At 39.9% G+C, this 15575-nt stretch overlaps 1 protein-coding gene across 1 annotated transcript in view; it reads left to right on the top strand.

The window, feature by feature from the left end:
- LOC105510869 (carboxypeptidase D) overlaps positions 1–15575 on the top strand; it is a 103469-nt gene that overhangs the window by 44519 nt on the left and 43375 nt on the right. Inside the window, exons 3-6 of the mRNA XM_011940863.1 lie at positions 9728–9870; positions 10551–10720; positions 11558–11907; positions 12383–12574. Coding sequence (XP_011796253.1) covers positions 9728–9870; positions 10551–10720; positions 11558–11907; positions 12383–12574 — 855 coding nt within the window. The remainder of the gene's footprint in view (positions 1–9727; positions 9871–10550; positions 10721–11557; positions 11908–12382; positions 12575–15575) is intronic.

Consider the following 15575-nt stretch of genomic DNA (forward strand, 5'->3'; position numbering starts at 1 on the left):
TGCCTTTTTTTGTTTTCCATTTGCTTGGTAGATCTTCCTCCATCCCTTTATTTTGAGCCTATGTGTGTCTCTGCATGTGAGATGGGTCTCCTGAATATAGCATACTGATGGGTCTTGACTGTTTACCCAATTTACCAGTCTGTGTCTTCTAATTGGAGCATTTAGCCCATTTACATTTAAGGTTAATATTGTTATGTGGGAATTTGATCCTGTCATTATGATGTTACCTGGTTATTTTGCCTGTTAATTGATGCAGTTTCTTCATAGCATCAATGGTCTTTGCAATTTGGCATGTTTTTGCAATGGCTGGTACCTGTTGTTCCTTTCCATGTTTAGTGCTTCCTTTAGGAGCTCTTGTAAGGCAGACCTGGTGGTGACAAAATCTCTCAGTATTTACTTGTCTGTAAAGGATTTTATTTGTCCTTCACTTATGAAGCCTAGTTGGGCTGGATATGAAATTCTGGATTGAAAATTCTTTTCTTTAAGAATGTTGAATATTGGCCCCCACTCTCTTCTGGCTTGTAGGGTTTCTGCCGAGAGATCTGCTGTTAGTCTAATGGGCTTTCCTTTGTGAGTAACCTGACCGTTCTCTCTGGCTGCCCTTACCATTTTTTCCTTCATTTCAGCCTTAGTGAATATGAAAGTTATGTGTCTTGGGATTGCTCTTCTTGAGGAGTATCTTTGTGGTGTTCTCTGTATTTCCTGAATTTGAATATTGGCCTGCCTTGCTAGGTTGCGGAAGTTCTCCTGGATAATATCCTGAAGAGTGTTTTCTAACTTGGTTTCATTCTCCCCGTCACTTTCAGGTACACCAGTCAAACGTAGATTTGGTCTTTTTACGTCGTCCCATATTTCTTGGAGGCTTTGTTCATTTCTTTTTACTCTTTTTTCTCTAATCTTGTCTTCTCACTTTATTTAATTAATTTGATCTTCAATCACTGATACCCTTTTTTCCACTTGATCGAATCGGCTGTTGAAGCTTGTGGATGTGTCATGAAGTTCTTGTGCTGTGGTTTTCAGCTCTGTCAGGTCATTTAAGGTCTTCCCTACACTGTTTATTCTAGTTAGCCATTCGTCTAACCTTTTTTCAAGGTTTTTAGCTTCCTTGCAATGGGTTTGTTATTACTGACCTTCAGAAGCCTACTTCTGTCAACTAGGCAAAGTCGTTCTCCATCCAGTTTTGTTCTGTTGCTGGCAAGGGGCTGTGATCCTTTGCAGGAGAGGAGGTGCTCTGGTTTTTGGAATTTTTAGCTTTTCAGGTCTGGTTTCTCCCCATCTTTGTGGTTTTATCTACCTTTGGTCTTCAATGTTGGTGACCTACAGATGGGGTTTTGGTGTGGATATCCTTTTTGCTGATGTTGATGCTATTCCTTCCTGTTTGTTAGTTTTCCTTCTAACAGGCCCTTCAGCTGCAGGTCTGTTGAAATTTGCTGGAGGTCCACTCCAGACCCTGTTTGCCTAGGTGTCACCAGCAGAGGCTGCAGAACAGCAAGTATTACAGAACAGCAAATATTGCTGCCTGATCCTTCCTCTGGAAGCTTCATCCCAAATTTTATTTCTTTGACAGAAATAAAATCATAGCAATATTATTGGAGCCTAAACTCTTAACCTCATTTTCGCTGAAGTTTCATTACGTGCTTTGAAACACATCTAGTTCTTGAAATATGCACACCTTACCTAACGCAAGATGCGTTCATCTATGTATGAGGTGTCTGTTGGCCCCTACTGGGAGGTGTCTCCCAGTCAGGCTACACGGGGATCAAGGACCCACTTGAAGAGGCACTCTGTTCTCAGAGCTTGAATGCCATGCTGGGAGAACCACCGCTCTCTTCAGTCAGGGACGTTTAAATCTGCAGAGGTTGTCTGCTGCCTTTTTTTCAGCTGTACCCTGCCCACAGAGGTGGAATCTATAGAGGCAGTAGGCCTTGCTGAGCTGCGGTGGGCTCTGCCCAGTTCGAGCTTCCTAGCCACTTTGTTTACCTACTCAAGCCTCAGCAATGGCAGACACCCCTTCCCCCGTGAGGCTGCAGCCTCCCAGGTTAATCTCAGACTGCTGCAGTAGCAGTGAGCAAGGCTCCGTGGGCGTGGGACCCGCTGAGCCAGGCACAGGAGGTAATCTCCTGGTTTTCCGGTTGCTAAGACCATGGGAAAAGTGCAGTATTTGTGCGGAAGAGTACTGTTTTTCCAGGTACAGTCTGTCACAGCTCCCCTTGGCTAGGAAAGGGAAATCCCCCGATCCCTTGCACTTCCCAGGTAAGGCAACACCCTTCCCTGCTTCGGCTCACCCTCCCTGGGCTGCATCCACTGTTCAACCAGTCCCGATGAGATGAACCAGGTACCTCAGTTGGAAATGCAGAAATCTACCCCCTTCTGTGTCAATCTTGTCGATCTCACTGGTTGCTGCAGACCGGAGCTGTTCCTATTTGGCCATCTTGGAAGCAACTGAAATTGTTATTTTTATGTGTTCTCTGTTTTGCTTCCTCACCAAGACTCTAAACTCTGGATGGAAGTATATCTCTTGTTTATAATTCCCGATAATCTTAGTATAATGCCTTACACACAATGACCATTGTATTGTGACCAATGTAGTAGTAAAAATTGGAAAAGATTTTCAATAAATATTATGTACAATGAATGCACGTATGTGTTTATGTGTATATGTACAAGTGAAAGTTACCAAAGATGATTATAGGTCAGCAGTGACTAAAGGTGACTAATATCACCTAATGACTAAATATGACTTGCTAGGGATAGGAAAATCAGCATCTTACCCATTTCCTGCCAGACTCAAGGTGAATAAGGGAAAGCTAAAAGATTGCCTTGCCCTAGGAAACAAGGTTAAGACCAAGTTACTAGGCTTATGGTGGTTATAAACCTACAAATATTCTGAGTAGACAAAGTCTGTTTGACATCCCCATATGGATATTCAATGGGCATTTCAAACTTAATGCATTAAAAACAAACATCTTAATTTCCCATTGCTCCAACCTCCCTTTATTCATTTAACATATATTTATTGAAGGGCTACTATGTGGCAGGTACTGTTTTAGTGCTTGGAATGTCCATCAATGGGCATAACAAAGATCTTTGCCTTGTGTTTATAATCTGGCAGGAAGAAACAGGCAGTAAATAATAAACATCACAGGTGAATTGTTAAGTGTTGTAGAAAAAGCAACAAGGTAGAAAAAGGGTAAGAGGAACTGGGAGTGGTGGTGGGATGGGCTTGGGGATAGTGATGGAGAGATGTAAGTAGCAACTTCAAATGGGGAGGTCAGGATGACTTGACTTCATTGTCAGGTTGAAACTGGAGTGAAGAGCTGGAGTTGAGGGAGTTAGTCAAGTAATAAGGATATCCAGGGGAAGAGCATTCCAGCAAAGGGAACAAGTAGAGTAAAGTCAGGAGGTACTTAAGAGTATCCAGTGAACAGCAAGGAGGCCGTGTGTCTGGTGCAGAGCCAATGATGGGGAGAGTATAAAAGGAGGTTTAGGAAGGAAGGCTGGGTGGTGGGGGTCAAATCATACAGGGCCTTAGGCCACTGAAAAGACTTTGGCCTTTAGTCTGAGTGAAATACAGGGAGTCTCTGAACTGGTTTGAACAGAGAAATAACATCTGATTTGCATTTTAACAGAATTACTCTGGCATCTCCATTGAGGAAACGGGCAAGGGCAGGAACAGGGGAACCTCTGAAGAGTGATTGCAGAGGCCTGGCACAGTGGCTCATGCCTGTAATTCCAGCACTTTGGGAGGCTGAGGCAGGCGGGTCATGAAGTCAGGAGATCGAGACCATCCTGGCCAACATGGTGAAACCCTGTCTCTACTAAAAATACAAAAAATTGGCCGGGCATGGTGGCGGGCGCCTGTAGTCCCAGCTACTCGGGAGACTGAGACAGGAGAATGGTGTGAACCCGGGAGGCAGAGCTTGCAGTGAGCCAAGATTGCACCACTGCACTCCAGCCTGGGTGACAGAGCAAGATTGTCTCGACAACAACAACAAAAGAGTGATTGCAGAAATACATGCAGAGAAATGGTAGTGGCTGGTACAGGCCCACAGCAATGGAGATGAGGATAAATTTTTTGATTCTGAATATATTTTGAAGTTAGAGTCAGCATGGTTTTCTGACACTTTGGATATAAAATGTGAATCCAAGGCTTTTTGCCTGAGCAACTATTTAATAGAAGGATGAAAGTGCCATTAACTGCAGTGGGAAAGACTGTGGGTGGAGCAGGTTTGGAGAAGATGAGTAGTTCAGTTTTGGATATGTTAAGTTTGTGATATCCAAGTAAAGATTTTGAATAGGCAGTTGGATGTACAAGTCTGGAATCTGGGAAGAAGTCCAGGCTGGAGACAGAAATTTGAGAGTCGTTACCCTGTAGAGCATGTTTAAAACCACAGGACTGTATGAGTTTCATTATACCAAGGAAATAAGCAGTAAGAGAAGAGGACCAAAGGCAGAACCTTAGGGATGCCACCTCTGTTGCCTTTGTTCTTTTTCATCTTTTCAGTAAATGGCTCTACTATCTCCCTGATTTCTGAAGCCTAAAATCTAGAAGTCGTCCTTGATTTCTTCCTTCTATATCCAGACCTGTCCTCTTTGTCTCCACTACCACCAGCCTAGTCCAAGTCACCATTATCTTCTAATTCATCTCCATGCTTCCTCATTTGCCCCCCTACAGTCATTTTCCATCCAGCAGTCAGAATGATCTTGACAGAATGAAGGTAATTCCAATTGTATCACACCTCTGTGCAAAACCTGCCAGTGTTCTGCACAGCAAACATTGTGAATGAATGTTCTGACTCACAAATCAGTGTGAAATATTGTCAAACATGAAACAACAGAGTGAAAAGGCAGCCTACAGAAAGGAAAAAATATTTTTGCCCTAATAAAATATTAATCCCCTAAAAATATCCAGAATATACAAAGAACTCCTACAACATAACAATAAAAAACAAATAATCTAATTTAAAAATGGGCAAAGGACTTAAATGGACATTTCTCTAAAGAAGATATACACACGGCCAACAAACATTGAAAAGATGCTCTACATCATGAATCATCACATACCCATATTCATTGCAGCATTATTCACAATTACCGAGAGGTGGAAGCAACTAAATGTCAGTTGACAGATGAGTGGATAAAGAAAAGTTTGTATACTCAAAAAATGGAATCTTATTCAACCTTAAAAAAGAAGGAAATCCTATTATATGCTATAACATCGCTGAACCTTAGGGATATTATGCTAAGTGAAATAAGCCAAAAAGACAAAATACTGCATGATTTCAGTTATATGAAGTATCTGAAGTAGTCAAACTCTTAGAAACAGAAAATAGAAGAGTAGTTGCCAGGAGCTGGGGAGAGTGGCAAAAGGGAGTTGTTTATAATGGATATGGAGCTTCATTTTTTGTGAGATGAAAATGTTCTAGAGCTCTATTGCACGACAGTGTGAATATAGTTAACATGATTGTACTGTACATGTAAAAATGGTTAATATGGTGAATTTTGTATTGTGTGTTCTTTAGTGCAATAAAACAAAAACCAAATCCCTCCTGTGGTTCCTACTGCAGTTAGAATAAAATCCCCAACTTCTTACCCTAGCTGCCAAAGCTGTTTATGATCTTGTTTTGCCAGAATCCCTCAACCTCATCTTGTGCCATTCTTCCCTTGTCTGTTATTGTCCAGCCACAGTAGCTTTCTTTCTATTCCTTACACTCACCAAACTTTTCCCCTGCCTTTGGAATGTTCTTCCCACTGACTTTTACCAGGCTGGCTACATCTTGTTTTTTCAGATCTTGACTTAATATTACCTCCTCATGAAGCCTTTTTGTGACTACCTAGTCTCTAGTTGCCACCAATCACTAGCTATATCATGTCGCTGTACTTAAATTTCTAGGCTGGGTGCGGTGGCTCACGCCTGTAATCCCAGCACTTTGGGAGGCTGAGGCAGGTGGATCACGAGGTCAAGAGATGGAGACCATCCTGGCCAACATGGTGAAACCCCATCTCTACTAAAAATACAGAAAAGTAGCTGGGTGTGGTGGCGTGAGCCTGTAGTCCTAGCTACTCAGGAGGTTGAGGCAGGAGAATTGCTTGAATCTGGGAGGTGGAGGTTACAGTGAGCCAAGATCCTGCCACTGTACTCCAGCCTGGCGTCAGAGCGAGACTCAGTCTCTAAAACAAACAAACAAACAAAATTCTGCATAGCACTTCTCACTATCTGATATTTTTCTTATTTATATTTGTTTACTGTCTGCTTCCCCTATATAATAATTTTATAAGTTTTTTATATTTTAGAATTTAAAGTTTTTAAACTTTAAAAGAATGTTATGAGAAAGCAGGGACCTTGTCTGTTTTGTTCATCACCGTATCCCAAGCACCTAGAATAGTGCCTGGCATATAGTAGGTGCCCAATAAATATTTGCTGAATGAAAACTGAGCTTCCTATTCTTAAATGATCATTTCTTGAAAAGGACTACTCTTCTCCCCAAGCTCTAGATCTGTCTTTTTGAATTCCTTCTTGGGTATTTCTGTCTAAATATTCTACAGATACCTCGAATTCAACATGTCCCTTTCTGCTCAGTTACTCTTGCAGACCTTATTTTTTCTCTGTTAATGGCATCATCATTAGCCTGATTGATCAGGCCAGAGGTCCTCTTTGATTCCTTTCTTTCTCTCAACTCCCATTATCTATCAGATCCTGTCAGTATCTTATCTCACATCTTTCCCTTTTCTTCCACACAGTTGCCACCACAACATTTTAGGCCTAATTACTTTTTACTTGGATCATTGTAAGAAACTGCCTAACTGGGCTTTTTGCTTCCAATCCTGCACACTTTTCCAGACCGTACTATCTTCTATTCATCATGCTACTTTTCTATTCAAAACTAACAGACGAGATGTCATTTTTTTATGCCTTGGAAAACCATGGAAACCTTTATCCTCAGCCTCCTTTAGACCCCAGTTACCTTTCCAGCCTCACCATTCAAGACACCCCTGCAGCTCTGTGCTCCTGCCCTCATTCTGTGGCCTTATCAGCGTCATAACTGGTGGTCAGCATACACCAGCAGCCTCCACCTTTACAAAGCCATTTCCCCTGACTACAGTGCTCCTGAACCCCAACGTCTCTTTGGCTGACTCATAGTTTTGTCTTTAAGATCTAACTAAAAAACTGCCTCCCCAAGAAGCCTTTACAGATCTTCCCTCAACTCCAAAATTGAAATTAGTGGCATAGACCCATAATATCTCTATTATTAATATCATTTTTTTTCTTTTTTTCTTTTTTTTCCAAGATAGGATCTTACTTTGTTACCCAGACTGGAGTGCAGTGGTGCAATCTTGGCTCACTGCAGCCTTGACCTCCTGAGCTTAAGCGATCCTCGCACCTCAACCTCCTGAGTAGCTGTGATGACAGGCATGTGTCACCATGCCCAGCTAATTTTTTTGTATTTTTTTGTAGAGATGGGGTTTTGCTGTGTTACCTAGGCTGGTCTCGACCTCCTGAGCTCAAGAAATCTGCCCAGCCTCCCAAAATATTTATTGAGCACCTACTATATGCTAGGCACTATTTTAGGTACTGCCCTCAGCCTCCCAAAGTGTTAGGATTACAGGCATGAGCCACCTCGCCCAGCCTATTATCATTTTTTAAATTGTGGTAAAGTATACATAATATAAAATTTACCATTGTAACTATTTTTAAGGGTATAATTCCCTGTCATTAAGTGCATTTACATTGCTATACAACATTCACCACTCTCCTCTACTATCATATTTAATTATTTATGGATGTGGTTGTCCCCTCCTCTGATTGGAAACAAACGCTTAGCATTATTTGTAAGTGCTGAATTAACATGGATGAACATGAATATAATCAGATCATCTCCTGAGATGAGACGTCACGTCACCAGCATCCTTGTGATCCTGCTTAGTTAACTTTAGGATTGTGTTCAGTTTTCTTCTTTGTATTTATTCAAAATGGCATTGGTTAGAGTTCCTGGAATCCTGGATTTTTAAAGGTTCTTTGCCCAATTTCTTCTTTAGAAGTTTTTGATGCTTTACACTTAACCTAACTTTTTTGTCTTACCGGTATCTATCCTATAAATATGCCAGTGAAATGGAGCATATTGCGTTAGGTAAGGTGTGCATATTTCAAGAACTAGATGTGTTTCAAAGCACGTAATGAAACTTCAGCGAAAATGAGGTTAAGAGTTTAGGCTCCAATAATATTGCTACGATTTTATTTCTGTCAAAGTTTTGTTATTTTTGCTATATTGTTTGCTTTTCTTCAATGTTTTATAAGCCCCTGTTCTTTGATGAACTCCTAATAAGCTGTGCTTAAAACTATGACACTGACCTTTCTCCAGAAACAGGTTTCAGAATTGTCTGTTTTTCACATTCTCTCCCTGCCTTTTCTCTTGTAATCAAATCAGCATGTTTTTGTTTTTGTTTTGGAGACGGAGTCTCACTCTGTTGTCCAGGCTGGAGTGCAGTGGCACTATCTCTGCTAATTGCAACCTCTGCCTCCTGGGTTCAAGCAATTCTTCTGCCTCAGCCTCCCCAGTAGCTGGGACTACAGGCATGTGCCACCACACCCAGCTAATTTTTTATATTTTTAGTAGAGACAGGGTTTCACCATGTTGCCCAGGCTAGTCTCGAACTCCTGAACTCAGGCAATCTGCCCTTCTCCACTTCACAAAGTGCTAGGATTACAGGCATGGGCCATTGTGCCTGGCCCAAATCAGCATGTGTTTTGAAACATCATAGAATGCGAGGGTTGGAAGGGTCTTTTGTGATCAGCTAACATTCACTTTGCATATAACTAACTAACTAACTAACTAAATAAATAAATAAATAAAGACCCATGTTAATGCCAAAGAGTTCTCATCTAGTAAGTGGCAGAAGAATCTGTGATGGAAGCATATCTTTTGGTGCTGTCAATGAAAGGGAAGTTATTCTCCCTCCTGATCTGAAGGGTCCTGTGTGACATCATCTGAGATGCACTGGGGGTTGAGGAAAGATGACCCTTAAAATCTACATTTGCGCTTTGCAAGGGCAAGACAAGATCATAGAGAAATTACACATGCTCCTTTCTTCACTTTTTAGTCTTTATCCACTAAAAACAAGATGTGAGAAAATCAAGTGACAAGAATGATAGGGTGAATGATAGGCTGTCAACAAAATGCGTGTGTGGGCTTATATAGGTATAAACGTGGTGAAGGTCATAGACCATGGATACTTATTCCCTTTTAAGTTCCACCTTCCATTTAACACATTTTGAAAGAATTTATTGTGTCTTATTTTCCCCTTTGTGCCCCACTTTTCGTATCTGTAAAATGGATGAAATAGTAGTATCTGAAATAGTACATACAATTGCTGTAAAGATTAAATGCTAATACACATAAAGCTCTTAGAACAGGTCTGGTATAAAGTAAACACTCAAAGCTATTATCGTTATTGTTACTGGTATTAACGGATATCTTTGTACTTTTCATAACTGCTCATTCTATTAATTAAATGTATTTTTCACTATATATTCTTTTTCAATGTATATTCCTTTTAACCTTCCTTCTTAGCCTCCACTATAGTTCAGATGCCTTCTCCAATTTCAAACAATTTAATGAAAAGAAAAGAAAATTTATACATGCAGAGTTGGCTGATTTAATTTCTTCAGTCTTTTGGAGGGTGTAATTATTTTCCTTCTGAGAGTAAACTTATTTTTTCCATGTTACAGGTGGTATGCAAGATTACAATTATGTGTGGGCCAACTGTTTTGAGATCACATTAGAACTGTCTTGTTGCAAGTACCCACCTGCTTCACAGCTTCGACAGGAATGGGAGAACAATCGTGAGTCTTTGATCACATTGATTGAAAAGGTAAAAGTAGATGACTGGAAGGTTGGGGTATAGAAACAGGATTAAATAAGGGAGAAATCTGGATGCATGTGAATGACAATCTATACAGTATTAGATGTCCTTTATCTGTTTTTACTACTTAAGATTATAAATTATCTTTAAAGATTATTAGATTATAATCTATTAAAACATATTCTAGTTCTGCTTCACCTGCCCCTTACCCCCAGCTCTCTGCTCCATAGGGCTTCCTTTGCCTGTCCTGGAACACTTACTTGTACAAACTGAAATAATTAGCCAAATTTGTACTTTCAGGTTCTTACAATGTCAGGTGATCATATTTGCTAGTGAGCCTTTACCACTATATGAACCATGGACATCAGTTTAATTTAAACATCACACAGACTAATACAGCAATTGGATACACCAGCAATTACACTTTGTTGAGAAAATTAGAAGTCTGGCTTTGAGGAGAGGGAATTTTAAAAGCACCTTACTAGTGTCAAGTTCAGACACATGGCTCAAGTTTAAGGATTTAATACTTCTGTCTGTATTTTATTTAAACTTCAAGGGATTGAAAATGTTTTGGGGGAGAGAGAAGAGTCACTTTATTTTTTAGAAATTCTACTATCAGTGCAGAAAAAAGTTGTGCCCTCTTGCCTTCTAAATTCATGGTCTCTGAACTTGGATTCTTGTCTTCTTAGGTTCACATTGGAGTGAAAGGATTTGTTAAAGATTCCATAACAGGATCTGGTTTAGAGAATGCAACCATCTCAGTGGCTGGTATTAATCATAATATCACAACAGGCAGATTTGGTGATTTCTACCGATTACTTGTTCCTGGAACTTATAACCTTACAGTAGTTTTAACTGGGTAAGAATTTAGACTATGTAGACTCTTAGTTAAAATGTCAAGTCTCTGTTTTATATCTAAGACAGAAATATAGTCTAGTACATGTTGTTTATGTTTTGTGGCTTTTGTTTTTCTTTATTTTCTGATTTTTCTCCTTTTGTAATAAGAAAATACTATTGTGGAGTTTTTTGTCACATAGTCTAATAGTACAATGGGATATGAAGCATAGTTGTAGCAATAGAGGAAGGACAGTTTTTAAAACTTGAAAAGATATTCAGCTGTGTAAAGCATTGCCTTAAAGCTAACTGAATACCAGAGTAGAAGAAACCCAGTGCTCTGTAAATGACACTTTTGAAGAACTGTCTTAACAGCTTTCTAATATATTAAATGAGTCGTTTCCCACCTCCCCTGGAAAGCTTTCTGGAAGCTCACTTTGATAAGGATTTAATTGATAACCTTTAATCTTGAACTTTCGTACTTGAAAAAGAAGTTGGAATGTCAGTTTGATAAGACACTGCAAAGAATTGTATAATTTATCCCTTCTTTGAGTACTGTAGCAGTGGTTACAATGGAGTAACAGCCGCATCTTTCAACATGTTCTTTCCTTTGAATGTAATTTTTTTGGTATACATTCTAGTGTGTGGTACTTGAGAAGATTTGGTAAGAGAAATAGTTGTTTAATCTGGGGTTCTTTGTGAGATAATGTCCTAAAACTCTTAAATTTACACATCTCTATTTAGTTTGAGTTTTGATAGATTGCTAAGCATAAGAAGATGAAAAGGCTTCTGTGCTTTTATAATGTTAAAGCATTGTATGTCTTAACTATAAACCGTTTACTTTTCCAATTTTTTTTTCCAGGTATATGCCATTGACTGTTACTAATATAGTGGTGAAAGAAGGACCAGCCACAGAGGTGGATTTGTCTCTTAGGCCAACTGTAACTTCAGTAATCCCTGACACGACAGAGGCTGTAGCAACTGCTAGCACAGTTGCTATACCTAATATTCTTTCTGGAACATCATCCTCCTACCAGCCAATTCAGCCGAAGGACTTTCACCACCACCATTTCCCTGATATGGAAATCTTCTTGAGAAGGTTTGCCAATGAATATCCTAACATTACCCGGCTTTATTCATTGGGAAAATCAGTAGAGTCAAGAGAACTTTATGTGATGGAGATATCTGATAATCCAGGTGTCCATGAACCAGGTAATTGGTATGGTCTTACACATAATTTCAGTAGTGCCCCTCAAAGCCATGTTCAATATTGCTATGTTTCATCCAGAAAGGTCGCCTACAGTTTGTATAACTGGCATTAAGAAAACCTAACTAAAATTAAAAGAAAGCAAAAAAGAAAATGTAACCAATCTTTTCCCAGAAAAGAGGAAATCCTTTTGCTAACCCATATTAGGCATGGTATTTAATATGTGCATAGATTAGATTTATTCTGCTAATAGTGTTTATTTATATTATATGGCATATATATGCTTTGAACCTGCTCAGACGTATGTATTAATAAGGAAACTGCTTTATAAGATGTTTCTGAAGGTTTTTTCTGCCTCCTTTGCCAAAATACATGTTTAAAAAATTTTTAGTACAGGATTTATATATGTTGGGGAAAAAAACAGAGTCCATGATGATTAAAAAGGAAAAAAAGTCTTCCATGTAATTACTTTGTTTTCAGGTGAACCAGAATTTAAGTACATTGGAAATATGCATGGAAATGAAGTGGTTGGAAGAGAACTGCTGTTGAACCTCATCGAATACCTTTGTAAGAACTTTGGAACAGACCCTGAAGTCACAGATTTGGTTCATAGCACTAGAATTCACCTTATGCCATCCATGAATCCTGATGGGTATGAAAAGTCCCAGGAAGGTAAAGAATAGCTATTAATTCTTAATCATTTGATCATCATATAGAATGATTATTTCAATGTAGAACAGAATTTGAACTGGTTCTTTCGGAATTTCTTCCTATTTTTTTTCCTTATAATTTATGATTGATTTTAGCTCTTGTATTCTTATATGATGATCTGGTCTGTTCAGCAATTATGTGATCAAATTTATATATTTAGTGGTGTTTTCCACTTGGTAATGGTTCTTATTTACTAGAAATAGAATATAAGACTTTTACAAATTGTTTTATTTCAGCAATAGTTCTGTTGACAAAGAATCAAACTCTGTAAAATATTTGAAGAGATTTATTCTGAGCCAAATATGAGTGACCATGGCCCATGACACAGCCCTCAGACCCTGACGACATGTGTTCAGGGTAGTCAGGGTGCAGCTTGGTTTTATACATTTTAAGAAGACATGAGATATCAATCAAACACATTTAAGATATACATTGGTTTGGTCCAAAAAGGGGGCGAGGGTTGAAAGAGTTATTATCAATTGAAAGGAATGTCTGGGTTAGGATAAGAGGTTGTAGTTACCAAAGTTTAATCATGTAGATGAAGCCTCCAGGTAGCAGGCTTCACAGAGAATAGATTGTAAATGTTTCTTATCAGACTTAAGGCCTCTGTTGGTATTAAATGTTGATTGGCTTTTCCTGATTTCCAAAAGAGAGGAGGCATAATGAGGCATGTCTGACCCCCATTTCCCGTTATGGCCTGAACCAGTCTTTCAGGTTAACTTTGGAGTGCCCTGGTCAAGAGGAGGGAATCTATTCAGATAGGCCCTGCCTATTGAGCAGGGCCTTAGAATTTTATTTTGGGTTAAAGTTCTTATTAAATCATTATTTTGGGAACCTTATTTCATAAGTGAAAAATCAAACCAGATATCTCTCTGAGCCAGTGACTCTGTTTTGACTCTTAGTTCTACTCCCTGTGCATGTTCCAGACTTGCTAATTTATTGACTTCCCAATTTCTTTGCCTTCTCTGGGCAAGCCCATCTTTCCTGGGGCATTATAGTATGGGCTGGGACAGCAGACCCTTATAAACAACACTAGGGGAGTGAGAGTTCATCTTTTCCCAGCCCATGATTTCTTCCAGCCAATGATATCTATCAGGCCCCACAGTATAATATGGAGCCTCATGACTTATTACTAGCACTGACCTGACCATTGGGAGGATCAGTTGGTCATTAGTTGGTCATTAGTACCCAGGAGTTGGTCATTAGTACCCAGAAGCTCTCTTGAACAAATGGGCACAAGATCTTACTTATATATGTATATATTTCAGATTTTTCCCCCTAAGGTTCTCATTCTCTGTCAGTGCCACAAATCTCTCCTACATACTCCCCAGACCTTTCTGAAAGGTGGAACTAATTACACTAGTAAGCCCTCCAGTTTCCTTTAGTCTCTTGCAATTTTTCTCATTATAATGACAATAGTAAGGCTCCTACTCCCTATTAAAATGGAATATGCACAGTTAAGCTTAAATTGAACTTTCTCCTCCATCAGGTTAAACTTCCAGCTGTGTTCTTGGCTAACTTTACCTTTTTGTGATCACTTTAAATGTGAGCATATCACAATTTTCTTTTCATTTGGTCTATTTCTTACAATGTCTTAGTGAGCTTTATACAAGCACACAGAGGAGTGTAGAGTTCCTGGCCAGGCGCAGTGGCTCACGCTTATAATCCCAGCACTTTGAGAGGTCGAGGTGGGTGGATCATTTGAGGCCAGGAGTTCAAGAGCAGCCTGGCCAACATGGTGAAACCCTGTTTCTACTAAAAATAACAAAAAATTAGCTGGACGTGGTGGCACACACCTGTAATTCCAGCTACTTGGGGGGCTGAGGCACAAGAACTGCTTGAACCCGGGAGGTGGAGGTAGCAGTGAGCCGAGATGGCGCCACTGCACTATAGTCTAGGCCACAGAGTGAGACTCTGTCTCAAAAAAAAAAAAAAGAACAAGGAGTATAGAGTTCCCCTCTGATCAGTAATTTCCATTCAACATTGTGATCATGTCATTATATGTGGATTAGTGACACTTAAACAGTGCTTTAATATAATTTGTCTAATTGGAATTTTTTTCCTCCCAGATTATGAGCAGAGGACAAAAATAAAACGATAATGGTTTTACCTTTCTGTTCAAAATATCTGGAAGAGATACAGTTTTTAAACACACAGTGTGAAAAAGATGTGTTTTAATTGTAATGCCCGGCCAGGCACTGTGGCTCACGCCTGTAATCCCAGCACTTTGGGATGCTGAGGCGGGTGGATCACAAGGTCAGGAGTTTGAGACCAGCCTGGCGAACATGATGAAATCTCATCTGTACTAACAATACAAAAAATTAGCTGGGCGTGGTGGTGCACACCTGTAATCCCAGCTACTGGCGTGGCTGAGGCAGGAGAATCGCTTGAACCTGGGAAGCAGAGGTTGCAGTAAGCCGAGATTGCGCCATTGCACTCCAGCCTAGGCAACAAGGCGAGACTCCATCTCAAAAAAAAAAATGCCTGACGGGTTCTTCCTGCCTGCTACACAGGCAAAACAGGGCATTGAGACCATAGTATCGCATTAAAGAGTTCAATTAATACAAGGCCAGCCACGCAAGAGAACTGGAGTTATCACTCAAATCAGTCTCCCCGAAGGCTCAGAGATTAGGGTTTTTCAAAGACAGTTTGATGGACAAGGGGCTAGAGAATGGGTTGATTGGTTGGAGACGAAATCATAGGGATGTGGAAAACAGTCCTCATGTGCTGAGTCAGCTTCTGGTTGGGAGCCACAGGACCAGCTGAGTTACAAGTCACTGGTCCTGGTGACGTCAGCTGGTTGTCAGAAATGCAAAAGTCCGAAAAACATCTCAGAAGGCCAATCTTAGGTTCAATAGTGATGTTATCTACAGGAGTAGTTGGGGAAGTTACAAATCTTATAACTTCCAAAATGATGGCTGATTATCCTTTAATTACACATAGCCAAATTCAGGCCCCTCTT

The sequence above is a fragment of the Colobus angolensis genome, unplaced genomic scaffold (assembly GCF_000951035.1).
Source record: "Colobus angolensis palliatus isolate OR3802 unplaced genomic scaffold, Cang.pa_1.0 Scaffold193, whole genome shotgun sequence".
NCBI classification, from domain to species: Eukaryota; Metazoa; Chordata; class Mammalia; order Primates; family Cercopithecidae; genus Colobus; species Colobus angolensis.